We start from the raw sequence: 27,215 nt of genomic DNA, 5'->3' as shown, positions 1-27,215 counted from the left end.
CTTGTAAAATGTAAATCGTGTAATATTTTTTATTTTTTAATGTAATATTTTGTTAATCTGTTATTCTATGAAGATGCTCATCTTATTATTGTGAGAGATCAATTTCATGAGTTGTGATTAATTTTGTTGTGAATGGCAATCGTGTACATTTATTTCAATGGCAATCATGTACATTGTTAATTTGTGAAGGTTCCCTTATGTTGTGTTTTAATTTTTCATACACATTATTTGCCTTTAATTTAGCCCTTATGTTGTGTTTTAATTCTTCAAATAATATGCACAAATCTGTCAAAAAGGCAGTTAACAAATCTGTCAAATGCATAGTTGCATTGTTTATTTAAACTCAAATGCTGTGAGTTATAAGTAGACAATCTAAATGGCAAATGGTGTCATAGTTGGTTCATAGACGTCAATGGTTATTAAATTTTTTGGATGGGCCACCGAACATGTGATGTAATCATGGCTCAATTTTTAGATATAGTTATCAATGTCTATAAGGCAGTCCAGAAGCTTCCATTTTGACTCATTTCAATCCATATTTCTACAGTTAACTTGTTAACGTTTACTTGTTAACTCTTTTTTTGTTTGATGCTTTTTTAGATGGACGGTACAAGAGAAGCGATTTCGAGAGACTCCACCACGGATAATGCTAATGACTCAACACAAGGGCAAAGCATCCCTCCACTCCCACCCAATGCAAGTGTAAGGGGATTTTCCCCTCTATCTTAGCTTGCCTGAGAAAGGTGATAAAGTGTTAGAAATGCATAATTAAGTTGTTTAAGTGAATGATATGTTTCATCAAATAAGAGTTAAGCAACTTAAGTACACATTAAACTTTAGTATCGGACTCCAAATCAATCGATGCCCTTATTTTGCACACAAAAGTTTCACATTTACCTCCAAAATAATTAAACACTCATAGCATACTTATATGTGTAGGGCATTCTTGGAAAGAATGAAAGCAGAGGGCATTATTGGAATTAAAGTGTGCTAAGTCATGAAGGATGGAGAGTGAGACAGCCAAAGGATGGTTAAAGCAGAGTGGGATTCTCGCATGGATGTGGGACGTGGAGCACGGGACCAGCAGCAGAATCACACAAAAGATGCCTAGTTTCAACTGGGTCAGTTTCACATTGCAATACGGGGGCAGAAGTTGATTGGATTAAGTCATTTAGTGCGAGTGAACTGGGTGGAGACGTGGTGCCCAGTTTTTACTTTTTTTTTTCAGTGGGTAATTTTATGGAGTGTGCACAGTTTTCGTTTGGGAGCAGTTATCATTTTTTCTTTAGGCAGTTTTTGTTTTGGGGGTTTTTGCGTTTTCAGCGTTTTTTCGGCGTCTGGGAGTATTTTTGGTCTTCGACAGCTCGTTTAGAGAGAAACCAGAAATGTTAGGATTGAATCCTTTTGGGCATTTTGCTAATCTAGAGATGATAGGCTAGAATTTTAGCTTGGGATTCAAGGAGTAATCCATGACTGTTTGGGGTTGGATTTTCTTTAATGTTTTGTGATTTTGATGATTGACTTGTTGGATTATTTTTCAATTTGCATCTAGAAAGGATTGAAGTTCTTTGTTCTTGGTTTAGCTCAGTTGTAGACGTAAAGGCACAATTGATACTTGAACAAGTAACAAGACTTTGATGGTTTTCTTTACTGTTTCACAATTGTTATATAATTTGTCAAGTAGTTTTATTAGGCTATAAAAATTGTCGTTCATTGCATATCATCCGACCATGATTTCTAGGCATGAGAGAATGGTTGAGAGAATATGAAAAGAGAAGTCCATCACCAAATCAGTGAGCGAAAATTGCATCCCAAGTGTTTGTTTTATTGTTTCTTAGAAATTTAAGTCAATTTTTATACATTTCCTCTAAACCTCTTGATTCTTAGTAATTTTAGAAACATAGATTCACATTTATTTTCAGCTTTACTCGTGCTTGAACTTTCAGAACAACCAATAATTTCACTCTTAATTCAGTCCACACTCCCTTAGTAAATAGCCCCTATTTTGGTGTCGATATAGTTAGTGGTCAACCTTTGAAATTTATTTCTCATTTCTTACCTTTTTTGTTCATTGCTAGATCTTTTAGTTTAATGCTTTCTTATCCTTTCGAAATTTCTTGTCACCATGAACGGTAATATGTTATCTTGTGAATATGAAATGTTTGCTTAATTCCCATTGTCTTTGTAAATTCGATCTTCGGATTTACTCTTGTATTACTTTGACAGCTTCTACGCTTGGAAGTCGAAATTAAAAGTTGATCAAGTTTTTGGGCAACTAAGGGGACAAGAACTAAAGACCCAGCCCAGAACAAGTAGAATCTTCAACCTGGCCCACGGGTAGACTCCTCTTGACACAACTTGCATGAGGGAACGTTCTACAAGGGATGAGACTCGCCGACCAGGAGACCCCTCGAATAATGTTCAGCTCTTGAGTGTTATTCCGTGTAATGGGCCGAAAGTACGGGGGACCATCAATCCTCTAACATGGGTGGTCATCAACGTACCACCAAGGATGCCAACGGGGTGAGGCAATTTGGAGAACCACGCCACATTAATGGCACTACTACCCGAGCTATACGCCGCATTAATGATGTCATCGCAGAGCCACACTGCATTAAAGGACTCTGACAAAAGGAACAGTACAAAGAACACGGACTCCATGTAGGGCAAACATGATCTGTCCCCCCAAACTCATGGTATAAATAGCAAGTCCCAAGTACAAGAAACCCTCTCTGATCCCTAGACTCTCTCACTTATTTACAAACTTCCAAGAGAATTTACTGACTTTGGCATCGGAGACTCCCCGGCCCCAAGGCCTCCCTTTCCTAATTGTCTTCTTCTCCATTTTTCGTAGGCCCAAGTTCTGAAGACCTTAGTTGCTGGAACCTGGCCCAAAGGCGTACGAAACACAATGTTAACAGTGGCGCTGTCTATGGAATCGTTATAGATCTTACGTGTACTTCATATGCATGTGACAACCCGTTCCAGACAGCTTAGAAGAGACACAAAGGAAGCCAGGGAGGCAAGGCTAAAAACCATGAAGGAGTGGGTGATGAAGCTGACCGACGAGGTGCAAATGCTTCGCAAGGAAAATGAGGAACTCAGAAAACCTCAACGGGTGCATGATGAGGAAGCAGAGCCTAACGATAGTGAACACTTGGGGTCTCGGAACACACAGTCTGGAGAAAATAAGAAGGAGGAGCTAAAGAACATGCAGGACAAGCTTCGCAATCTCAAAGGACAGTACGAGGAGATTGCAAGGAAGGTGGGTACATCATCTTCGATGGACCAACTACTCACGAGCACTGGTCTACCTTACACAAAGGAGGTGATGATCGTGCCCTTACCACCAAAGTTCAAGGTCCTAGCCATGGAAATGTAAAAAGGAGGGAGGCACCCCCTTGAGCACCTAGAAACGTGTAGGGCTCACATGACGCAGCATGGCTTCCCAGGCAAGGTGGCATGCAGAGCATTCCCGTTGACCCTGAAAGGGCCAACACGAGTATGGTTCGAGTCTCTGCCGCCTAGATCCATGGACAGTTTTGGCAAGCTGGCCAGACTTGTTTTGACTCAATTCATGTCGAGTCGGAGAAGGTGGCACCAAGAAGCATACCTCCCCACCATCAAGAAGGGGGAGGAGGAGAGCCTGAAGTCCTACCTGACTCGATTCAACAATGATTGCATGACCACTGACGACCAAGATGAGAAAATAACCTTGACACTTCTAGGAGAGGTATGGCCTCGATCCTGGTTTATGGCTAAACTGGCGATGAGAACCCCTGTGACGCTATGGGAGTTCATGGATCAGTTTGACAACTACATCAATGCCGAAGACACTCTCTGAGCCCTAACGGAGCCAAGAAAGAAGGAGCTGGAGCAAGCAGAGAGGAAGGCGAGGGTCCTGGCTAGAGATAAGGCCCACGAGAAGTCGGAGAAGAGTTCCCAAGACAAAAGGAGGGAGGAAGCTCTAGCAATGGGACTGTGACCTCGGTTCGACTGACCTATATTCACCATCCACGTAGCCGACACCTCTGCCGCCCACGAAGATGATGATCGGGGTATTGCATGCCGCTACTGCACGTGCCACAGGTCCACCTCGCATAACACTAAGGATTGTTTCTCCCAGCAAGGGAGAAGGGAGCATGCGGAACAGATGAGGGAAAGCTATCCCCCGACCCGAAGACTAGAGCAGGAAAGAAGGGGAAGGTCGAGGGAAAGCAGCGGGAACTGAATCAACCGGTGCAGAAGGGAAGAGTGCCCCCAAAGACGACCGCCAGAGCGGGGGCCGCAGTAACATCAGCCCATTTCGCCACCACGGGCAGGACCTCCACTCAGGGAAATTCGAACCATAGTTGGAGGATTCATGGGTAGGGGCACTTCCTCCTCAAGAAGGAAAACACACGTCAGGCGGGCCCAGTACCACGAGGTGTACTCGGCGGAGTAACATCCCACCAAGCATCGAAGGGGTGAACCAACCCCGATCATCTCCTTTGCGGAGGCTGATAAGGAAGGGGTCCTGTACCCCCACGATGATGCGTTAGTAGTGACTATATTGGTCGCCAACTTCACCATCCACAGAATTCTCATTGACAATGAGAGTTCTGCAGACATCCTGCTCTGGGAGTGCTTCACCAGGATGGGAATAGATGCGGCCCCACTACACCTAGCCCCCATGCCGCAGAAAGGCTTATCTGGGAATATGGTTCATCCTGTGGGAACCATCATGCTGTCGATTCTCGCTAGCAGCGCCCCCTGCACGGCCTCAATCATAGTTGACTTCCTAGTGGTGAGAACCCCATCGTTGTACAACACTATCATCGAAAGGCCCACCCTTAACATCTTGCGAGCCGTCACGTCAACCTACCACTTCAAGATGAAGTTCTCGACTCCCTGCAGAGTGGGAGAAATCTAAGGCAAACAGGTCCTGGCAAGATAATGCTACGTCCAAGAGCTAAAGTGTCGACCTTAGTCTGCAACTCACCCTACCAAGCTTGAAGGGGAGTGGGAAGGTGCATGGCCTCAAAGACAGAGGCAAAACAAATGAAAGCTCCTCGGCAAAAGGTTTTGTTTCCCTTTATTTTGTAATGTGTCATTTAATCACTGTAAATTCTTACTATTTAATGAAAGACAAAATTTTCCAAGACAATATAGCACATCTACTTCAAACTTTCGTGTTGTCAACAAAATGCCGACAAGACAATCTACGATTAACAAAATCTGCAAGCAACAAAATCATCACCGAGTCAATGCTTAGCTTCTCTACGAGGTCAACAGGTGAGAGCGAGTCAAGTTCCAAACTGCCCGAACAACGTATCTCCCGCGTGGTCAAAGGTAAGAGCTAGGCTGAAGGCCACTCTATCCCTCCCATGATGGAAAGCGGGTCCTGCCCCCTAGGCGGCCCAAATAACTTACCTCGACCCCCATCGTAGTGAAGAGCGGACCAGCCACATCACTGTCCGAATAAGTTACCTGCCCCTTGGGATACCAAAGGGAAAGTTAGGCCAAAATGCCGTCTTATCCCTCCCACGGCAGAGTGCAGGTCAGCCCTCGGCAGCCTGAAGACAAAGACTTACCTTCTTTGCAAGCGTCAATGGGCGGGAGTTGGTCCAATCTCAAGCCGCCCGAACAACGTACCTCCCGTGGGACCAAAGGGGAGAGCTAGGCCAAAGGCTGCTCTACCCCTCTCGCGATGGAGAGCGGGTCATGCCCCCTATGGCCTGAACAACTTACCCCAACCTCCATCGCAACAGAGAGTGAGATTAGTGCCAACCTGGCCCAACACATACCTTCCTTGCGATATCAATGAGCAAGAGCGAGTTCAGTCTCATGCTATCTGAAAAGCATACCTCCCACGAGACCAAAAGGCATAACTAGGCCGAAGGTCGTTCTACCCCTTCGGGGCCCGAACAACTTACCTCGACTCCTATCGTGGCGAAGAGCAGACCAGCTATATCATTGTCCGAACTTACCTCCCTCGCGGGATACCAAAAGGAAAGGTAGGCCTAAAGGTTGCCTTATCCCTCATGCAGCGGAGTGTAGGTGAGTCCTTAACTGCCCGAAGACAAAAGACTTACCTTCCTCGTAAGCGTCAACAGGCGGGAGCGGGTCCAATTGCAAACTGCCCAAAAACTTAGCTCCCCGCAAGACTTAAAGGGATGAGTCACGCCAAAGCTGCTCTACCCCTCCCGCAGAGGAGTGCGGATCCAACTCCCACGGCGGTCTTTAATACTTATCTCGACCTCCGCTGTGAAAGAAGAGTGGGTTTAGCGCCAGCCTGACCCAAATCTTACCTTTCCCTGCAACGTCAACGAGCGGGAGCGGATTCAATCTCAAACTGCCCGAACAAAATACCTCCCAGCAGGGTAACAGGGACGAGTCGAGCCAGAGGCTGCTTGGACCCTCCCGAGGAGGAGAGCGGGTCTAGCCTTTCGACAACCCAAATACTTACCCAGACTCCCATTGCAGCAAAAGGGCGGACCAGCCCCATGGCCGTCTAAAGAAGTTACCTCCTTAGGGAATCAAAAAGGCGGGTTTGACTTGAGGCATCCCGACCTTTCCCTAATGGAGTGCGGGCCTAGTCTTTCAACTATCCGACGTGAATGAAGTCTCCAAAGATAAAACATCGAAGCAACGGATGAACCCCCTTGAAGGCCAAATAACAGACTACACGATGTCAACGAGCGGGAGCGGGTTCAGTCTCAAATTGTCCAAACAAACTACCTCTTAGCGGGGTAACAGGGGCGAGTTAAGCCAGAGACCCCTCGAACCCTCCTGCAAAGGAGAGCGGGCCCAGCCTTTTGGATGCTCGAACACTTACCCCAACTCTCATCACAATAAACAGAAAGCCGGCCCGCGGCCGCCCAAAGAAATTACATCATCGGTGATTAAAAGGGTAGGTCGGCCCGAGGCATCCTGACCCCTCCCTAGTGGAGAGCGGGCCAGGTCCTTCAACTGCCCAAATATTGAGCCAAGGAATGCAAATGTCAATAACCCAACAAAAGCAGCAGGCAAATCGCGTCATAAGGCCGGGGGGCCCAGGTTTGTGAAATCTAACTCCTACAAAACTAAATGATAAAATGATGATGACATTCTTATCTTCCAACCAGGAATAGATGAACAATGCTAACGGATGAGAGCGAATCCAGTTCCGAACTGCTCGGAAAGCTTACCTCCCTGCAGGCCAAGGAGACAGGTCAAGCCAAAGGCCACTTTTGTCTCCCCGCAGTGGAGAGCGGGAATAGCACCACGGCTACCCGAAATAATTCATCTCGTCCCTTATTTCGACAAAGGGCAACCCGATCTACTTATATCCAACTTCGCGACCACGATGTCACTCGAGAGGGGCATAGAGGCGGGTTAGCGGTGAGCTACCCAGCCTCTCCCATGTGGAGGCAACCTAAATTCCCCTGGCATGGCTTAACTCTTAGGGGAGGATTTTCATCCCCCCAAACCGGCGGCAGCGGGCAAAGGCCAATGAACACTGACAATACAACTGTTCTTTTCTTTCAGTTACATGATAAAATAAAGCGCAGCAACATAAAATGAAAGAACAAAAGGACTAGGTGAGGTAAAGCATACTCAGAAGACAGACGACAAAAAGAAGAAATCGATGTAGGAAAAGACTGAAAGACATTGGCCTCGTCAAAAAAAGTTGCTAAAAGCCTCATGAGAATGACTACTTAAAAAAGGCAGACAAAAGTAGTACGGCCAGGAGAGTCATCGGCCTGCGGGGTTATCGAGAATAAGCTAGGCGCTGGCGGGGTGGACCATGAGGCCCTATATGGTGACAACACCCCCCCTCTCCCGCCTAACGCCTAGCCCGTAATTACCTACGGCAAAACCCCCCAAGCCGATTATGAAAAAAAAAATAACAGAGAAAAATACGCAGAGACAAATAGCCAAACATAGTCGATAAAGGGTGATATCATCAATCATCGTAAGCTACAACAAGAAGCCACAAAGTTACAAAGAGCAAGTTACAACATGAAGCCACAGAGTTACAAAGAACAAGTCACAATATAAAGCGACTAATTACATTGACAAGCATCAAAAGCCAGCTAAGTACAACAGAAAGTTGTAAGGCTCAGCGAACCAAAGTCCCATCAAATAAAGTCGCTAAAGGTCCCGAGAGGACAACTACCTAACAAGGGCGAACGAAGGCGACGTAAACAGATAAACGGATGGCTAGTGAGGTAGTCAAGATTTCCATAATTTCTTGCGGCAAAACTCCCCAGGCTGACCACAAAAAGGAAAAAATAAAAAAAATAAAAAAAAATAATAATAGTAATAATAATAATAATAAAAGCACGAAAGGAAAACATTATAAAGACAAGTAGCCCGGCACTACAAAAATGTGAAACAATTTCATTGATCAAATTTGCATACAAGTCGCAGGGCGACAACGCACAGGTATATACATTCACTAAAAAGAAAAGAAATGGAAGAGCAAAACAAAAGAGCTGCAGCGGCACCAAGAAGTTAGGGCATGGCGACGTCAGGCCTCAGCGCCAAGAGTACCAACCTCAGGAACGTCAAGAGTAGGATCACTAGGCTTGGAAGCAGCAAGCTCAAGCGCGACCGGGACGACAGGACCCATGAAAGCATTAGGGATCTCTTCCCTTCCCAACTTGCAATTGAACGCGAAAACCGCTTCGTCAACAGAAATCTGGGCAAGGTCGAGGTTCTGCAAATATTTCTTGAAGGTCCACGAACGTAGTTGTGGACTCCCCAAGAGGTGGTCCCGCATCGACCTAAAGCCCTCAACATACCCGTACCCCCACATGAGATTGCCAATGCTCAGGACCAACTTTAGCTGCCTGTCCAGGCGGGAGGTGACCTCTTATACCCGATACAAGTCGCCCTAAAGATCTGTAACAAGTCGCACTATTCGATGGCTATTTTCCCTCACTTCCCTCTTGAGCCATTTCCGATGGTGGTTAAGTTTCTTATTTTTCCTGCGCTCCTCCTTCAAGGCAAGCCATACCCTATTCAGCTCTTGCTCCAGCTGCTCCCTCTCTTCCCTCTCACCGCAAGCACACTGAAGGGTGGTCTGGGTCATCGCACGAAGGTCCTGGTTTTCCTGCTCAACGGCCTCCTGGCCATCCACAACAAAGGCCGTCAGCTGAGAGGAACCCAGACAACAAGACGGACCAACATGCAACGATCAGTAAAGGGAAACTAGAAAATAGGGAAAGAAAGGTAAAGGACGGAGAAAAAAATAGGCGAACCTCTTAGAAAAAGCTGGACAAACACTTCGCGACCTGGCTAATAGCCTCTGCACAATTCCCTCCCATTTCCAACCAAGCCAAATGAGGGATAACTTCTACTGAGCCCTTGGCTTCAAATGTTTGTATAGCCACCTCGACCCGATGAACCTCGTCGACAAACTCTTCGGCATGCGCTCCTGTTTGAACAAGCGGATCTTCGTAGAGACCTCTCGACCAGAGCCAATTGTAACATTCAGAAGGGAATAACCCTCCAATTGGTGCTCCGCCTGGGTGGTCAGATCATCTCACGAACCCCTCGGAACTGAGCCAACTAAGACATCCAAAAGGGAATCACCTTCTAAGCGGCGTTCCACCTCCACGACACGGTTACTAGAAATAGCCGCCGCCACCCTCTCAATGACGACGTCTAGACCTCCCAAGCAAGCCTTGACCTTATCCACAAAGGAGTGACTACCAGTAGCAAAACGAGCTGAAGAAGGGGAGGAAACCCCCGGAGAACACTGCTCTATGAGAGCCCGACCAGGGATCTCGACTGCAGAGACTCCCTGGAGTAGGGCATTAATTTCACATCACCAGTATCAGTCAGTGGGGACAGCACTACAGGAACATCAGTCGAAGGGCCTCTCACCGGTGTGTCCAAGGACTCTTAGGAAAAGGTCCTACCGGCACCTCCACGTCAACAGGACAGTGGGATGCCTCCACCAGCGTCAACGAGACAGTAGGGTGGCGAACCTCAGGCATAGTCGACTCCCACGCTTGTGGAATCGGGGCTCCAGAAAGGGGCCTATTGCCAGCCCCAGCCCCCTCTAAGTGAGGCTTCTTCCCCTTGCCCAATGGAGAAAGGTCTGAGAGGCAGTTTCGAGAGGAATGACCCGAGACAAGGCAATAGTCGCTCTGTCGTCAAAAGGAATGTGGCTAAGGGGAGGTAGAGAACCCTTTAGGCTCTCCTCAAAAAGGAGGGCTTCTGAGAAGATGCTACAGGAGTTCTTCTACACCCAATCCAGAACTAGGGCAATAGGCCGCAACTCTGCAAGGGTAGCCGTTCAACTCACCTCTTTGTCTTCCAGAATCTTTCCCCAGTCCTCCCTGATAGGGAACTCACTTGACCCACCAGGAACTACCACCTGTGACCAGACACAAAGAAGAACTCATAGACCAGTCCTTCCCCTTACGATATCGCGACTCCAAGTTAACAAAGGCATGCATTACCCTGAAACTACAGACGTTCCCCTTCTGTTGCAACACCTTGTGAGTAAAGAGGAACTCACGGCCGGTGAGGTCTACTTGCTCCGAGTCTGATTCCAACAAGGCAAGCGACCAGATGATACTGCAGCAAATCAAAAGCCTCCAAGCATTTGGATGAAGCCGAGATGGGGCTAGACCAAGGTGATCCAGCAAGTCGCGAACGGGGCGAGGAAAAGGAAGCCTCAAGCCACATGTAAACATGGAAAGAAAGAGGGCCACTCGAAAAGAGTGACCCTCAAAGTGAACAGCACCCTCGTGTGGGCTAGGGACCTCAAAGAGCACCAATTCCGACACCTGGTAAGTAAGAGCCAGTGATGCCAGCATCCTAGCTTGAGCATTGGAATGCCAACGGTTGCCCCAGAAAGATGGCATAACATCAGCGTCTCCCCCACTAGAAGCCATGAATTGGGTGGATTTCTTAGAAGCCATCAACACAGAAGTAGAATGTAGTAAAGAAATGAGAGTAAGCAAAAGGGAGAAGAAGTTGGGAGAGCAAGGATGGCAGGGAGACTACAGTAAATTGAATGGAAAGGAGACTCTAATCCAAATTGCATTTATATAGGGGAAGGCAACGGTGATATCCCACGCCCCGTGGCAGAAGGGAGAAGTATGAGATGCTTCGAATCCTAAGAAATACGAAACACGAAGCAATGTGAAGGTGAAGAGCCATCTAACGCCCTTGACATTGATATAACGGAAAAGACGCCATCAAGGTTATTGAGAGACACGCCAGTAAAAATGGAAGGGAAACGATACCAAGGTAGCCAAGCGATGGGAACCTCCTCAAACTTCAAAGTCATGTACACGTCAGTGGGGAGGTCCCGGCCTCAATAACAAGGCGAGTTCAAGATTAATAATAATTCTCACCGTACTAGTTTGATAAGAATTAGCAGGGTAACTGTAAGAGGATTTTCCCCTTCTGTCTCAGTGGGCCTGAGAAGGGCAACGAAGGGGAAAAGAACCAAAGGCACAACCCAGAAGAAGTAGAATCTTCAACCAAGCCCACGGGTAGGCTACTCGGGATGCTACCTGCATGAGGGAACGTGCTGGAGGGGTGGGACTCGCCAACCTGAAGACTCCTCGAATAAAAGTCTCAAACTCTTGAGTGCTTGTCCATGTAATGGATGGAAAGTATGGGGGACCCTTAATCCTCTGACATGGGAGGCATCAACGGACCACCAAGAACGCTAGAGGGGTGACGCAAATAGGGGAACCACGCTGCATTAATGGCACCACTACCTGAGCTACAGACCACATTAATGACGCCGTCGTAGAGCCATGCCGCATTAAAGGGCTCTGACAAAAGGAACAGTACGAAGGACACGGACTCCATGAGGGCAGACACGATATGTCCCCCAGCTCTCTCTGATCCCTAGACTTTCTCACTTGTTTATAAACTTCCAAGAGAATTTACTGGCTTTGGCATCGGAGACTCCCCGGCCCCAAGGCCACCCTTTCCCAATTGTCTTCTTCTCTATTTTCACAAACCCAAGTTTTGAAGACCTGAATTACCAAAGCTTGGCTCAAAGGCGTATTAAACACAACGTTAACAGTAAGTACTAAATAGAGTGGTAGTGGACCTAATGGGCGCAGAACTAGGTAAATAGTTTGGGATCACTTCACAAGAATACCAAAAAGTGATCCAAATAAACCTAGGGCTGCATGTAATTACTATGATGTTGATTATACAGGTGATAGTAAGGTGAATGGTACAAAATCCATAAAGTATCACATTGAGCATTAATGTAAGAAATGTTCGTTTAATTAGACGAATAAGGGTCAAACTACTTTAGGTTGGAAGGTCAAGGATGGGGGAGGTGGTAGTGGAGGACTTGTTCCTATAGATTCAGTGTTGAGGCTTGCAAACAAGCCTTGGTAGAAATGGTAATACTTGATGAGCTGCCCTTTAGCATTGTTGAATGGGAGAATTTTAAAAAGTTTATGCTTGTTGTTCAACCTAAGTGGATAGGGATCTCATCTTGTGTTGCGGTTGTTAAAGATTGTTATAGTGTGTATTTGAGGCGAAAAATCAGTTGAGAATTGCTCTTCAAGGGCAACGGATTTCTCTTACCACGGATACATGGACATCTGTGCAAAACCTCAACTATATGTGTCTCACTGCACACTTTATTGATGATGATTAAAAACTATACAAGAGGATCCTTTCTTTTTCTTTAGTTGAAAATCACAACGGTGATATAGTCCATAGAGACGTGCTTGATTGATTAGGGGCGCCAAAAATATTTGCAATCACTCTTGATAATGCAAGTTCTAATAATGGAGCAATTAAAAAAAACCAAGCATAGGAAGGACATTATTTTGGAACATGAATTCTTGCATGTTTGATGTTGTGTCCACATCTTAAACTTAATTGTTCGGGAGGGGTTGAAAGAATATGATGAGTGTATTTCCAAGGTGAGAGGTGGTGTGAATACGTTAAATCCTCTCATCAAAGGTGGAGTGCATTTAAGTCAAGTATACAACTAGAAGAGATTACGTGCAGAAGTCATGTTTGCTTAGATGTACCTGATAAGTGTGATTTTGATGTGATTTTATTACTCTTTTATTTATGAAAAGTGTTAGTTTTCGTTCAATTTTATTTATTTTATTTTATTTTATATTTTCTTTATTTTCTTGGATTTGAAGGAATGAGAAGATTTTAGTGCAAAATGAGAGCATTTTAGTATAAAAGAAGAAACTAAAAGATCCAGACCGAAGAGAGGTGACGAGATCTAAAGAGAGCCGAGGAGATTTGGGCAAGGAGCCTTGTACCACGGGAAGCAAAGAGAATAATCATTCCTCTTGACAGGTGAGGAGACCCAATGGCGATCAGAATAGGTGAGAAGACTTGGTGACCAGTCTAACCAATCAAAGGCCAACATCGTGGGCGACAACCAGCAAAGGCGAGCAGCTTTACCGCTCGGTAGGTTAGCGAGAGGAGCCTTACATCTTGGCAATTAGGCAATGAGACCAGTTATATTCAACGCACACAGCATCTACCCGATGGGATCTTCCCGAGTTCCGTAATCAATTTACTGACTACCAAATCCTTATGATCTCTGCAAATCAAGCCCATATTACTGAATCTTCCATTTTTGATAATTTCGATATTCTTGGGATAATTTTCTTTTATGTTAACAACTATCTTTAGAAACTATGTTCCATATTTTTATGCTAGATTGTAGCCACATTTATTTTGTTTCCGGATTTGATTTTGACGTCTATTTAATCCAATCTTGTGGGATGAATATGGAGTCTTTGGTTTTGTGAATCTTAGTTGGAGTTCTGAATTAGAGATTGAGAGTTTTTAGATTCTATTTTTGAAGTGTTCTTTCGAGAAGGCAGATCTAAGGGAGCAGAGGCGAAAGCCGAATGCTTCATCAACCGACTTCAACAAAGAACACTAGTTTTATTTTTTTTCTTTTTAATTTCATTATGAACTAATTATATTTTCTAGAGATTTGATGTAGCCTAGCATTGAACACACAGGTTATATTCCAAGTTATTTTATTTTTAATATTTCCATGATTGAGTGTTTATTCTTTGTTCTTAATGCTTACAATTTTTTAGCTAACTATTATTCGATCTTTTGGATTGCAATAAGACCGAGAGGTGATTTTTGATTAAAGCTCTATGATTAAATATCATTAATTGAGCAAAACCAGATATGCTTTACCGCGACTAGTGTGATTTTTAAGAAAAATCCAAAGAACTTAAAAGTCTCCAATTCGTTAAATTCACATAGAGATATGGAGTTATTAATTGGAGATATTTTTGGTATTTTTCGAGAGAAAATATCGAATAGTTAAAAGATTTTTATCATCAACTTGGGATAATTGAAATTCCATAACAATGAAGAATAAATTGTATGGGATTTGCTAGGTGAAGTCAAACACTCTAGATCTACTCTCATTATTTTTAAAATCTTGATTTTAATATTTTTTTTCTTTAGTTTAATTTGTAAACCATTCTTCAGATTTCGGTATTCCAAATAGTAATTAATTTAGTCGATTTCAATACTCAATAGTATAATTATTTCCTATGGGTTCGGTAACCGTTTTCTTTAACACGCTTTACTACTTGTTAAGATATTTGTGCACTTGCAGATATATTTTTATGCGAACATGTTTTTGGCACCGTTGCCGGGGATTAATTATTTGTTATTGATATTGATACTAGCTAGATTACAACTAATTTGGATTTTATTTTATTTATTTTTAAAAGTTGTTTAAATAGACCTCAGTTTTGCTATTTTCTTTTCAGGAATCAGAGGTGCACGCTCCGATCTAAACCATTAGAACATCTACTCTTCGATCCCGAGATTGAAAGAACCTTCCATCAGATAATTAAAGAGAAAAAGACAGAGGTCGTCGACTTTAAATTTAATATAGCCGACTAGGAGTACAAGGCGTTAAGAGAGTATGCTATACCACATTGGCGGCACCGATGGCAATTCTATCACAAAGCTAGGTAAGATGAACATTAATGATATTCAAACTAATGTTGTTTGTAGTCATTACGCAAGAAGTCATTCAAGTGTAGATTGCCAAGAGGGGAATCCTTTCACCCAACCTAGTTATGAACAAGCCCATTACGTGCCCAATTTCCAATATCAAAACAATCCTTATTCAAACACGTTCAATCCCGGTTGGAGAAATCACCCTGACTTTTCATAGAGTAACAATCAAGCGTCTGCTAGACCACCACAACAGTTTCCTCAACAGTTTCCACGGCAAGAAAAGAAGCCGACACTTAAGGAGATGTTCATGCACTACATGCAAAAGATGGATATGGTGATCCAGAACAACTCGGCTTCAACCTGCAATTTTGAGGCACAAATCGATCAGCTCTCAATCATGCTTACCGAGCGAGATGTAGAAACTGCCGAGAACGTGGAATCCTAGGTGAAAGAAGCCGAGCAAGATGCGATCGACCAAGAAGACTAAGGAAAATAAAGGGGCTTCAAAACCCAAGAAACCCAGGGAGTTTATATCTGAAACTTATTCTCCTTTAATTTATGATCCACCAATTTTTTTTCCTCAAAGATTAAGAAAAAATAAGGATATATTATCAAACAAACGGAAGTTGGAGGAGTATGAAACAGTAAATACTGAGCAAGATGCAGAAGCTGCCAAGAACGTGGAGTCCGAGGTGAAAGAAGCCGAGCATGATGCGACTGACCAGCAAGCTGAGACAGTAATGTTAACCGAGGAAAGCAGTGCCATTGTACAAAAGAAGCTGCCGCCTAAGTTGAAAGATCCAGGGAGTTTCACGATCCCTTGCACTATAAGAAATTTCTATCTTGATAAAGTTTTATGAGACTTAGGGCAAATATTAATCTAATACCTCCCTCTGTTTTCAGGAAACTGGGTCTTCGAGAAGCAAAGCCAATGACCATTTCTCTACTATTGCCGAATAGATCTATTTAGTACCCCAAAAATTCATTAAGGATGGACTAGTGAAAGTTGATAAGTTCATCTTCCTGCCCGACTTCATTGTACTCAACATAGAGGAGGATGAGGAGATCCCTTTAATACTAGGCTGACCTTTCATGGCGACGGGGAGAGCCTTAAGTGATGTCCAACAAAAGAAACTCATTTTAGGATCAGCGAGGAGCAGGTCACATTTGACGTATTTAAATGAATTCCTCTCCGAGGTACATTCCTATTTTCAAATTTCCGACCAAGAAGTGTTCATGTCCGAGGAGATCTCTAAGATGTACTCAACTAGGTGGAACTCCGCCTATCTAATGTTGGAGAAGGCTGAAAATTTTTGAAAGATTTTTGAACGATTAGAGGAAGAAGATTCAGGGGAGTTCCTTCCTAGTACATAATCTCTTCTAGTGCTAACAAAGATGATTGGGAGAATGTAAGGTTGTTTGTGAGATTTCTTCAATTATTTCATTATGCAACTTTACATTTTTAGGGGGGTCATTATCTGACTTGCAACTCTTTTTTTACGAATCTAGTTACAATTCAAGATGTGATTGACATGGAGTGTGAAGAATTAAGCCCCATGTTGGATTAATGGCAATAAATATTAGGCAAAAATTTGATAAATATTGAGGCTACTTTGATAATATGAATATGTTGTATGTTGGGCTTATTCTTAATCCTCGGTACAAGATACGATATCTTGAGTTTTCATTGAAATCAATATATGTCCATGATTCTACAAAGTGGTTGATTTGAAATTGAAGGTGGAAAGTGCTTTAACCCATATGTATGTGTAGTTGAAATTGAATAAGGGAACAATTCTGGTGAACAATAGCAGTGCATAAGTCCCCCTCGTGAAGATGTAACTACCATAGATAGTATGCTTGAGGATAGGAAGGCAATGAGGTTGATAGATACCTAGCCGAAAGCCGTGAGGAAGTTAGTGCAAATTTTGACATTCTAATTTGGTGGAAGGTTAATTCTGTTAGATATCGCGTACTGTCAAAAGTTGTGCACGATGTTCTTGCAATACTGGTATCTACAGTGGCCTCTGAATCTGCATTTACCACAGTGGGTCGTATACTTGATCCTTCTCGAAATAGTTTGTCTCCGATTATGGTAGAAGGCCTCATTTGTGCACAGAATCGACTTCGTTCTTCTTCTACTCCAATTAGCCTTAGGACTTTAATGGATGATGAGGAAGCTTTTGAGAAGCTAGATATGGGTATGTAACAAATTTATTTCTTTTGGCTTTTATATATTTTCATGATCCATTGATTTATATGTTTTGTAAATTTATATAATTTGTTTTTTGTTTATCTTTTATGTATAGAACTTGTTGGGGAAGATGAAAATCCTATGGAGGCATTGAATACAATATCTACGCCCATTACAGATGATTGAGGTGAGAAGGATATTTTTCTATACTAGACTTGTAGTTATTTTGGTTAGCATGAAAAAGATTTTTAAACTAAGATATTTGTTCATTTCCTTTTGGTTATTTGGATGGTGGTTTGATGCAATTTGTTTTATTTTAGTTGTGGAGTAATTTTGAATTTGTAATATTGTTTTATAAGTAGGTAGGTTCTGGCTAGATGACTGGCTTATAATAATTTTTATCGTTAGTTGTCATTACTTTTTTCGTTTCTTTCTTTTATTTGGAGTTTGGATAATTAGGGGTTTTTTTTTTAATTTCTTTTTCTCTCTTTTTTGTTTTTAATTTTATTAGTATGATTGCCAACCTTTTCTGGATGGATATGGTCCATATGGAATTTTTATGTATATTTTTTCCTTTTCTTTTTTATTTTTTTTTTTTTTTTTATTTAGAGTTTGGATGTTATTGGCATATTGCATCTATTTCAAGTTCTTTCTATTTTTTGTATGCAATTTGGGTTGAAAAATAGGATAAAATGTTAAAAAATAGGATAACATGTTATTTGGGCCGAAATCTGTGTAGAAATGTCAGTTGGGCCGAAAAAATAAAACTAACCAATTTGGTATTGGGCCAGACCGACGGGACCAATAGCTAATGGTCTAGTCCAGTCCATAGGGATATTCAGTTCAATCCAAGGTGGAAAAATGGTGGACCGAAATAATCGGTCCGGTCCCAAAAACTCCCTATTGAGCAATCGAACCAAACCGAATTCACCCCTAAGAAACCATATCAACAAATCAAAGAATGGTGTAAAGATGGCAAAACAAAATCGAAGCACTAGCAACAAAGACTATTTCCAATACCCAAAAACCACTAGTACTACTCCTGCAAATGCTTCAACCCTTGTAGATTGTTGTTATTGTCTTTAATGATAAAAGAGAGATGAAACTTACCATCCTTGCCAAGAATACTAATAATGCAACAGTATCAATACCAAAGTCATTCAAACTTTTGGTAGATTATATTTACATTAAACCCATTCCATTTTTGGTTGAGAGTTAGACATTAGAGGAAGAAGGTATCAAATGAGATTTTTGAGGAAAAGTAAAATCCTGGGTTTCGGCCTGCCATTGTGAGAGAGAGAGAGACAGACAGACAGATAGACAGACAGAGAGAGAGTGGAGAAAGAGAGAGAGAACGGACTGAGTGAAAAAGAGGGAGATTGTTTTGGTGTATAGCTCCTACCGTAATTTGTCTAGGCTAAATACGTGTCATCCTTCTATTGGAGGGTGTAAATCCTATAAAGGCACCGCATTCGGTCCAGAAGGGATCTCTAGAAGAAATATTATCGTACCTCTGATGCCAAAGTTAGTAAATATTATTGGAGTGTAGTAAATAAGTAAAAGAGTCTAAGGATTAGAGAGATATTCTCGTACCTGGAATCTACTATTTATACTACAGACCTGAGGAGTGACCGTGCCTTTTTTCATAAAGTTCGTGTTCCCCGTACTATTCCTTTTGTCAGAATCCTTAAATGCGGTGTGGCTCTACGACGGCGTCATTAATGTGACGTGTTGTCCGAGTGGCAAAAATATTAATGCGGCGTGGTTCTCCAACCTCCTTCTCTCAATCTGCCTTCCTTCTGGTCCGTTCATGCCTTTTCTATCAGTAGATCAATGGTTCTCTGTTTATTATGCATGTTGTGCGGGAGGGCACACGAGGACTGGACACTCCCCGAGGGGTCCTCAAATCAACGAGTCTCGTCCTCTGCAGCACCATCCCCCCCCCCCCCGGTCTAGGTGGGGTTCTCTGAAGGTGGTAGCTTTGTAGGTTATGCAGCTGGTGATAGTGCAAGTGATGAACCACTAGCCCAGGCTGAGTGTCCAGCATGGGCGACTTTCTTCCGGATGCCCTCCTACTCCCATTGAAGTCTCTGTAGGATTGTCTAAGTCTACAGGCCTTACGGAGGCCCTTCCTTCTCTATTTCAGCTGGCCCTGGAGGGGAACCAAAAGGAAGCCATTGGTCGGGTTGCTGAGTACTTATCGGGCTTTTTTCACGAGGTTCGACTGCTTTTTTCCCACCTTTTGCTTTCTTATTTGTTCATTTTTCTTAGTATTTTCTTTATATAGCCAGGGCACCTCTCATCTTGCGGCCTCCATCGTGGATGATTAGGAGCAGCCGTTCAAGAGAGCTTGGAGGAGAGAGAACAGTTGAAGTGTGAACTCGAGAGGACAAGACTCGACCTATCATGTGACTGGACCCGCATCCGCCTATTAATGTCCGCAAGGAAGGTAAATTTTCATTTTCAGGCCACCAAAGATTGACCCACACTCCACCGCTAGAGGGATAAGGCAACCCTTAGGCCTACCTCTCCCTATGGTGCCCCGCAGAGAGGTAATCTATTGATGATCTTGTTGCCGTAGATTTTGTTGGCCGCGCATTTTATTGTTGGTGCCTTATTGGTAATATGAAATCGTGGAACAGGTGTTCTGCATATTCCTGAAAGGTCACGTTTTTATTAAATAAAAAGGAAAGTACAACCTAGGTGAAGAGATGTTACAAAATTAAGGGACACGGAATACCTCTTTGGGGAGGTCGTCGTCCATCCTTCTCTCCAAAATTGCGCACCATCCCTTCCCCCCTCGAAACTGGCAGGGCGAGGTGTAGTCGGAGGCCTGCCGCAATTTCTTCAATGGTGTCTGGCCTACCTTGTTCCGTTGTCGTCGTTCAAGGCGAGCGCTTCATCTTTCTGCTTCAGCTCCTGGACGTAGCATTCCCTCGCCAATATCTGCTCTCCTCGAACTTCCCCTACTCCCTAGGGAGTTGGGAACTTCATTTTGAGGTGGTAGGTCGACATGACGGCCCTTAATTTGTTGAGGGTGGGCCTCCCGATGATGGCGTTGTATGCTGACAAAGTTTTCCCCACCAGGAAATTGACCATAACAGGGGTCGTGCAGGGGCTACTCCCCACCAGGACCAATAGGGTGATAGTTCCCATCGGCTGGACATGCTTCGAAGAAACCTTTTAAGGGCATGGGAGCGGGCAGTAGCCGGGAGGCCTCAATACCCATCTTGACGAAGGTCTCCCAAAATAGGATGTCCGCGAAGCTCCCATTATCAATGAGAATTATGCGGGTGATGAAGTTGGCAACGAGCATTGTGACCACTAGGGCGCATCGTGGGGGGCACAAAACCCCTTCTTCATCGGCCTCCGTAAACAAGATTATCGAAGCAAGGTCACCCCTTCTTTGTTTGGCGGTGTGATACTCAGTCGAGTATACCTAGTAGTATCGGGCCCACCTAGCATATGCTTTCCAACTCGACAAGGTGGTGGCCCCACCTGCAAACCCTCCAGCTATGGTTCGAATTTCTCCAAGGGGTTGTTGCCTAGGTGGCGAATGGGGGCAACCTAGCGGTGGCCCCCTTATTGCTAGTCGTTGAGGGTTGTTCGCCCGTCTGTGATGGTCACCTTAATCTCGACTCCTTTTCCTCAATCTCCCCCTTTTCTCTTGCTATTGTCTTCTGGCTGAGGAGCGACGGCACCTCTGTTGTTCCACATATTCCTTCCTTCCTCTCAGGGAGAAGCAGTCTTCGGTATTGTGTGAGGTGGACCGATGCTACATGTAGTAGCGCCACATTGTTCCCCGATAGTCCTCCTTTTGAATGGTAATGTGGGTCAATCGTACCGTGGTCCCAGTCCTTTTGCCTAGGCTTCCTCCTGCCGCTTTTCCTAGGAGCCTTTTTCCCCTTCCTCTTGGGATTTGGCCTTGGTTGGGACCTTATCTTTCCTCTCCGCGAGCTCTATTTCCTTCCTTCACAGCTCTGTCAACTCCGGAGAGTGTTTTGTGTTGATGAAGTTGTCGGTCTGGTCCATAAATTCCCGTAATATCATGGGAGTCCATCTGGCTAGCTCTGTCATAAACTAGGAGAGCGGCCAGACATCTCCCAGGAGTGCCGCCAAGGTTATATTCTCATCTTGGTCGTTGGTGGTCATGCACTCTTTGTTGAACCGAGTTAAGTAGGACTTCAGGCTTTTGTTCTCTGTTTGTTTGATAGTGAGGAGGTATGCAGCCGAACACCACCTCCTCCGACTAGACATGAACTGAGTTAGGAACAGCCTGACTGGCTCGCCGAAGCTATCCACAGATTTAGGTGCTAGTGACCCAAACCATACACGTGCTGACCCTTTCAGGATCAGCGAAAATGCCTTGCAAGCTATTTTGCTGGGGAAGCCATACAACATCATGTGAGCCTTGAAAGTTTCCAGTGCTTGAGGGGGTCCCTTCCTCCGTCGTACATCTCCATGGCAAGGACTCTAAACTTTGGTGGCAAAAGAACTGTCATTACTGCTTCAGTATAGGGTATAGGGTAGACCAGTGCTAGTGAGGCAACTAGTCTACCGTTGACGATATGCCTACTTTCCTTGTTATTTCCTCGTACTTCCCTTTGAGGCTGCGGAGCTCGTCCTGCATGTTTTTCTGCTTCGGCTGTGGAACTCGTCCTGCATGTTTTTCTGCTCCTCTCTCTTGTTAGGTCCCGCTTGTGTGTTTCAGGATCCCATCTGCTCAATGTCGCTGGATCTCGCCCCGCCATCTTGCTCTCGTTGGGGTTTTTTTACTTCCGCATTCTCTTTGCGGAGTGTCTCCACTTCGCCAATTAGTTTCTTCACCCACTCCTCCATGGTTTTCAACCTTGCTTCCATGGCGTCTCCCATATTTCTCCTGAGTTGTTCGAAACAGATTGTCACAGGCATGAAAAGGATACGCAAGATCTATTACGATCCCACAGACGACGCCACTATTAAGCTTCGACAACCCAGGTCTTAAAAAATGAGTCCTACACAATGTAGAAAATACTACAGCTTTGAGAGGGCGGCCTTGGGCCGGGAATCTCTGATGCCAAAGTTCGTCAATATTCTTGAAGTGTAGTAAATAAGTAAGAGAGCCTAAGGATTAGAGAGATATTCTCGTACCTAAGATCTGCTATTTATACTACAAGCCTGAGGAGCAGACTGTGCCTTCTTTCATGAAGTCTGCGTTCCACGTACTGTTCCTTATGTCAGAATCCTTAAATGTGGCGTGGCTCTATAACGATGTCATTAATGTGACATATTGTCCGAGTGGCGGAGCCATTAATACGGTGTGGTTCTCCAACCTCCTCTTCTCAATCTGTCTTCCTTCTGGTCCATTCATGTCTTCTCTGTTAGTAGATCAATGGTTCCTCATTTATTATGCCTGCTATTCGGGTGAGCACTCTAGAACTGGACACTCTCCAAGGGGTCTTCAGATCGACGAGTCTCATCCTCTACAGTACCATCCCTTCTATAGGTCATGTACAATAGAGCCTTTTAGTAGGCGGAGTTAATGGCTTTCTATTCCGGACCTGGCTTAATTGAGCTTTTTTGACTTTTTGAGCCTTAAGTAAAAACATTTTTATAATTAGTTTAAAAATATTTATATTTAAATGATATTTAAAAATAAAATAAAATGAGAGGGAAGAGAATAAAAATTTTCTATTATCCAAGCGGAGCCAGTCGTCTGTTATTTTTGTCAGCAAAGGCCAAAAGCTGCAACACTGTGAGAACAAAGAACTTCTTTTTGCGTGTGAACAGAGAACCTAGTTTGCGACTGAAAATTCTAAGAACCCACCTTATTGTGATAAAAACGAGGGACCCACCTTATTGAATTCGCACCTATCGCACAATAAGCGACCCAACTTATTGTCTATAGAAGAGCTGTTTTCCTATGCAATACTTGTTTAAGGACATGTCAGACAGTTTTTCGCCAAGCGATTGACAAACGAAGACCCAATTACCAACCCATTTGATACGCAAGGAAGTCCAACTTCTCAGTCTCTTTTTCCAGTCAAATTCAATTCATTTTACTAGTAAACGCGGCACGGTCTACACCCACTAATTCATGGCCGTTCCTTCACAACTTTTACGGTAGGAGCGGTTCTCTCTCTCTCTCTCTCTCTCTCGACTTTTGTGTCTTTGGGTTGTTGGAAAAGGTGGGAAGACTGACATTAAAGGAAGTCATTGTGACAATAACATCCTAATGATGTTTGCTCGCTGATTCTTGAGTTCATATGCTGCAGAAAGGGTCTTCAACGTTCAGTGTTCCCCTCTTTTTTATCTTTTCCCTTTATCTTTTTCTCTCTTCTTATAGGTAGTTCTGAAGTATGATGTCAGGTATCTCTGAAACCATTTTCTCTTCTGTGTGTGCCCTAAATCTTCTTTATATTTAATGTATAACATAGATTAGTTTCCTGGGTTTCAAATTTTTCGGGGTCTCTAAAGGATTTAAGGCTAGCGTCTGTAACATCCTGGTATTAATTTCAGGCTTCTGGAGTTGTTACGGTTGTTGTTTCGTGTGACATATCTTGTGTAGGATTGTTTTTCTTTAAATGGATTTTTCTTCGGTTGGATTGGGTCTTTTCTGTGAATGAAAATTGTTTTTCTTTTGGTTTTTGTGCCATTGGAACTGAAGTTTTGTTGATTGTGTATATTATTGCTCCAATTTCCTGAAAGCCCCTTTCTTTGTATAATAGTTTTTTTTTTTTTTTTTAACAACTAACCCTTATTTGTATAATTGCCAATAGGGTTTGATTTATTTTATTTTTAGACCTCCATAATGAATATTCCCACGCAAATGGTGTTGAATGGCAAATATTTTGCCGTTCTTGCCCACACTTTGATCTTGTCTGTGGGTGTGGTTTTTTTTAGTGGTAGTTCAAGTTTTGCCAATGAGAGTGATATTTACTGCTTGCAAACCATCAAAAACTCTCTTGAAGACCCTTCCAACTACTTGAGCCCTTCATGGAATTTTGAAAACAATACTGAGGGATTCATTTGTAAGTTCAACGGCGTGGAGTGTTGGCATCCTGATGAGAACAGAGTTCTAAATATTCGCCTTTCGGACATGGATCTTAAGGGCAAGTTTCCCCTTGGCATCGAGAATTGCACAAGTTTGACAGGCCTAGATCTTTCTAGCAACAAGTTATCAGGGTCCATCCCTAGTGATATATCAGATAAACTCCAATATGTGACATCCCTAGATCTCTCATCCAACAGTTTTTCGGGTGAAATCCCATCAAGTCTTGCGAATTGTACTTACTTGAATGTGCTTAAACTCGGTCACAACCAATTGACGGGTATGATCCCACTTCAACTTGTCCTGCTTAATCGGATCAAGAAATTTAGTGTGTCCAACAATCTCTTGTCAGGGCCTGTCCCTAACTTTGGCCCTAATGTAACTGCGGAGAGCTATGCGAATAATCTAGGACTCTGTGGGGGGCCTCTGAAAGCCTGCCAAGATACTACCAAAAAATCTCATATTGGAATAATTGCTGCATCAGCACTTGGTGGTGTGACTTTTACATCTATTGTTGTTGGTATTGTTCTCTACTACTTGTCACGTGGAGTAGCTGGAAAGAAGAAGGAAGATGACCCTGAAGGTAACCAATGGGCAAAGACTCTGAAAGGAATGGAAGGAATCAAGGCAAGTTTTGTGATTCTATATGTTGCTCCTTGAAAATGCTATTTATGATATATGTTTGCTAAATAATTTACTTATCAAAAAAATGTTTGCTAAATAAGACTATATTTTCCTCAGTTTCTTGAGTACAGAATAACTTTTATATGGTCTTGATTTTTGTTGAGGAAGCTCCAACGTGACTAACAAAGAAGGTAATGTTGTTTACAGGTTTCAATGTTTGAGAAGTCAGTCTCAAAAATGAGGTTGAGTGATCTCATGAAGGCAACTAACAACTTTAGCAAAAGCAATATCATTGGAACGACAAGAACTGGAACTATGTACAAAGCATTGCTTCCTGATGGTTGTACCCTAATGGTTAAAAGGTTACAAGACTCTCAACACCTAGAAAAAGAATTTGTATCTGAAATGAATACTCTGGGGAGTCTGAAGCACCGTAACTTGGTTCCCTTGATGGGCTTTTGTATGGCAAAGAGGGAGAGACTTGTGGTATACAAATATATGGAAAATGGGACACTTTATGATCAATTACATTGTACAGAACCTGAGGCCAGGACTATGTACTGGCCCATGAGGCTCAAAATTGGGATTCAAGCAGCTAGAGGTTTGGCATGGCTTCACCATAACTGCAACCCACGTATTATACATCGGAACATAAGCTCCAAGTGTATACTTTTGGATAAAGAATTTGAGCCCAAGTTATCTGATTTTGGCCTTGCGAGGCTTATGAACCCGATTGACACCCATTTGAGTACTTTTGTCAATGGGGAGTTTGGGGATTTGGGTTATGTTGATCCTGAGTATCCGCGAACATTAGTTGCTACTCCAAAAGGGGACGTGTATAGCTTTGGAGTTGTTCTGTTGGAATTGATTACAGGTGAGAACCCAACCCATGTGGTTAATGCCCCAGAGACCTTCAAGGGAAGTTTAGCAGAATGGATTACTGATCTATCAAGTAATTCTCTTCTCCAAACTGCCATTGATAAGTCTTTGCTTGGAAAGGGTATTGATAACGAGCTCACACAATTTCTGAAAGTTGCTTGTAATTGTGTGTTGCCAACTGCAAAGGAGAGACCTACTATGTTTGAAGTGTATCAGCTTCTTAGAGCTATTGGGGAGAAGTACCAATTCACAACTGATGATGAGATCTTAATGCCATCTGATTGCACTGATGCTAATTGTCTGGATGAACTTATCGTTGCTCAAGAAACAACTCAAACCCATTGAAAGACAGATTTCTTTTTGGTTGAGATATCATAGTTTGGTCCCATATGATAGGTACCTGTCTGATATATGGTAGTAGTAGCTGTAATGACTTGTGACGATATTAAGCATTTAGGCAAGATAATAGCATTTGACGCCTGTTGTGCTGCTACCTTTGTTTGAACCACCAATTGTATATAGATTTAATTCTGTGCTGTAATATCAAGATAGGTGTTGGCTGTTGTCATTGCCCCCAACTTATATTTGAAATTGCTCATTTGAGTTTTGCACGAGTAAACCAATTTTATGTTGTGATGAGTTTTTGTTGGAGCTGTGACTGCATGAAATATATGCTAAAAGCATGTGTTGCTTTCTTGGAGATATGCTAAGAAGGCAATGATCTCAGAGATCGGGGTTCAATGGCAGCTTGCATTCCGTTTAAAAAAAAGTGTAGTCTATCATAAAAAAATAATTTTTTCATAAAGATATCATATTTATCCATTTTTTTTTAAAGTGATTGCGGAACTTGCAACCAAATATCATTTTCAGCTTAATATATCTGTGTTTCTCACTTTTTTTCATTTTGGTCATTTTAACAATTTCTGGGTTCTTTCTCCCAGCATCTAAACATTTAATTTCAGTTTATACCATCAGCCAATTATATAGTTATCAAACCTTTTGGGTTCTGCTCTGCTATATTCTTGATTTTGTGCTAACAATTCATTACCTAAAAGAGATGGCTTTAAGCATGTGCAATGAGCAAAGTTGTAACACACGGTAACACCAATTTGGAGAAGAAGTGAAGAATGGCGGAAGACCAGAAGGAAGACGGGGTCGAAACCCTAGCACACGTGAAGATGTACATGCTCTGACTGAAGTGTAAAAAGTCGAATTAATCTGAAGTGATTTCTGATGAAGTACAAGGGTTGGGTCATGGGCCAATGGGTTTGCAGTGTGGGTCTTTAGCTTTTGTTAGTTGGTGTTTAATTGTTGTCTTTTAATTAAACGGTCGGTCTGTTGAACAATGGGCCATAGGCCTTGGTTTCCTTTTAGTTGAGTTGAGTTCATCGGATCAGAGGCCATCGTGGGCCCATCAGTGGAGTCTATTTTATTGTACACCTGAAACCTTTGGAATGCATCTGAATATTCAGGAAAAAACCATCTCTCTTTTCTCTATTCCCTGGTGGCGCTCCACCTCAAAGAGAGCACTATAATCGCCTATTTTACACTACTTAA

At 43.1% G+C, this 27,215-nt stretch overlaps 3 protein-coding genes across 3 annotated transcripts; 2 read left to right on the top strand and 1 right to left on the bottom strand.

Annotated features, from left to right (window-relative positions):
• The first annotated feature begins 3,430 nt into the window (after positions 1-3,430).
• LOC121260185 lies at positions 3,431-3,844 on the top strand. The gene has a single exon (XM_041162028.1). The coding sequence runs from the start codon at positions 3,431-3,433 to the stop codon at positions 3,842-3,844; it is 414 nt and encodes a 137-aa protein (XP_041017962.1).
• A 17,361-nt stretch (positions 3,845-21,205) lies between these two features.
• Positions 21,206-21,529, bottom strand: LOC121260184. The gene has a single exon (XM_041162027.1). The coding sequence runs from the start codon at positions 21,527-21,529 to the stop codon at positions 21,206-21,208; it is 324 nt and encodes a 107-aa protein (XP_041017961.1).
• A 1,517-nt stretch (positions 21,530-23,046) lies between these two features.
• On the top strand, positions 23,047-26,226 carry LOC121260359 (probably inactive leucine-rich repeat receptor-like protein kinase At5g48380). The gene is made up of 2 exons (XM_041162200.1): positions 23,047-24,782; positions 24,987-26,226. The coding sequence occupies exons 1-2, from the start codon at positions 23,916-23,918 to the stop codon at positions 26,001-26,003; spliced, it is 1,884 nt and encodes a 627-aa protein (XP_041018134.1). The 5' UTR covers positions 23,047-23,915; the 3' UTR covers positions 26,004-26,226.
• Positions 26,227-27,215: the final 989 nt, after the last annotated feature.

Source organism: Juglans microcarpa x Juglans regia, chromosome 4D (assembly GCF_004785595.1).
Source record: "Juglans microcarpa x Juglans regia isolate MS1-56 chromosome 4D, Jm3101_v1.0, whole genome shotgun sequence".
Lineage (NCBI taxonomy): Eukaryota > Viridiplantae > Streptophyta > Magnoliopsida > Fagales > Juglandaceae > Juglans > Juglans microcarpa x Juglans regia.
Note: the sequence above shows the minus strand (reverse complement) of the source record. Positions and strands in the feature narration are given on the sequence as shown.

Bases quoted from the DNA above. Each gene is read 5' to 3' on its own strand.
- LOC121260185 (XM_041162028.1), top strand. From the start codon at position 3,431: ATGACGCAGCATGGCTTCCCAGGCAAGGTGGCATGCAGAGCATTCCCG.
- LOC121260184 (XM_041162027.1), bottom strand. From the start codon at position 21,529: ATGATGTTGTATGGCTTCCCCAGCAAAATAGCTTGCAAGGCATTTTCG.
- LOC121260359 (XM_041162200.1), top strand. From the start codon at position 23,916: ATGAATATTCCCACGCAAATGGTGTTGAATGGCAAATATTTTGCCGTT. The intron at 24,783-24,986 runs GCAAGTTTTGTG...TGTTGTTTACAG, and splicing joins AAGGAATGGAAGGAATCAAG to GTTTCAATGTTTGAGAAGTC.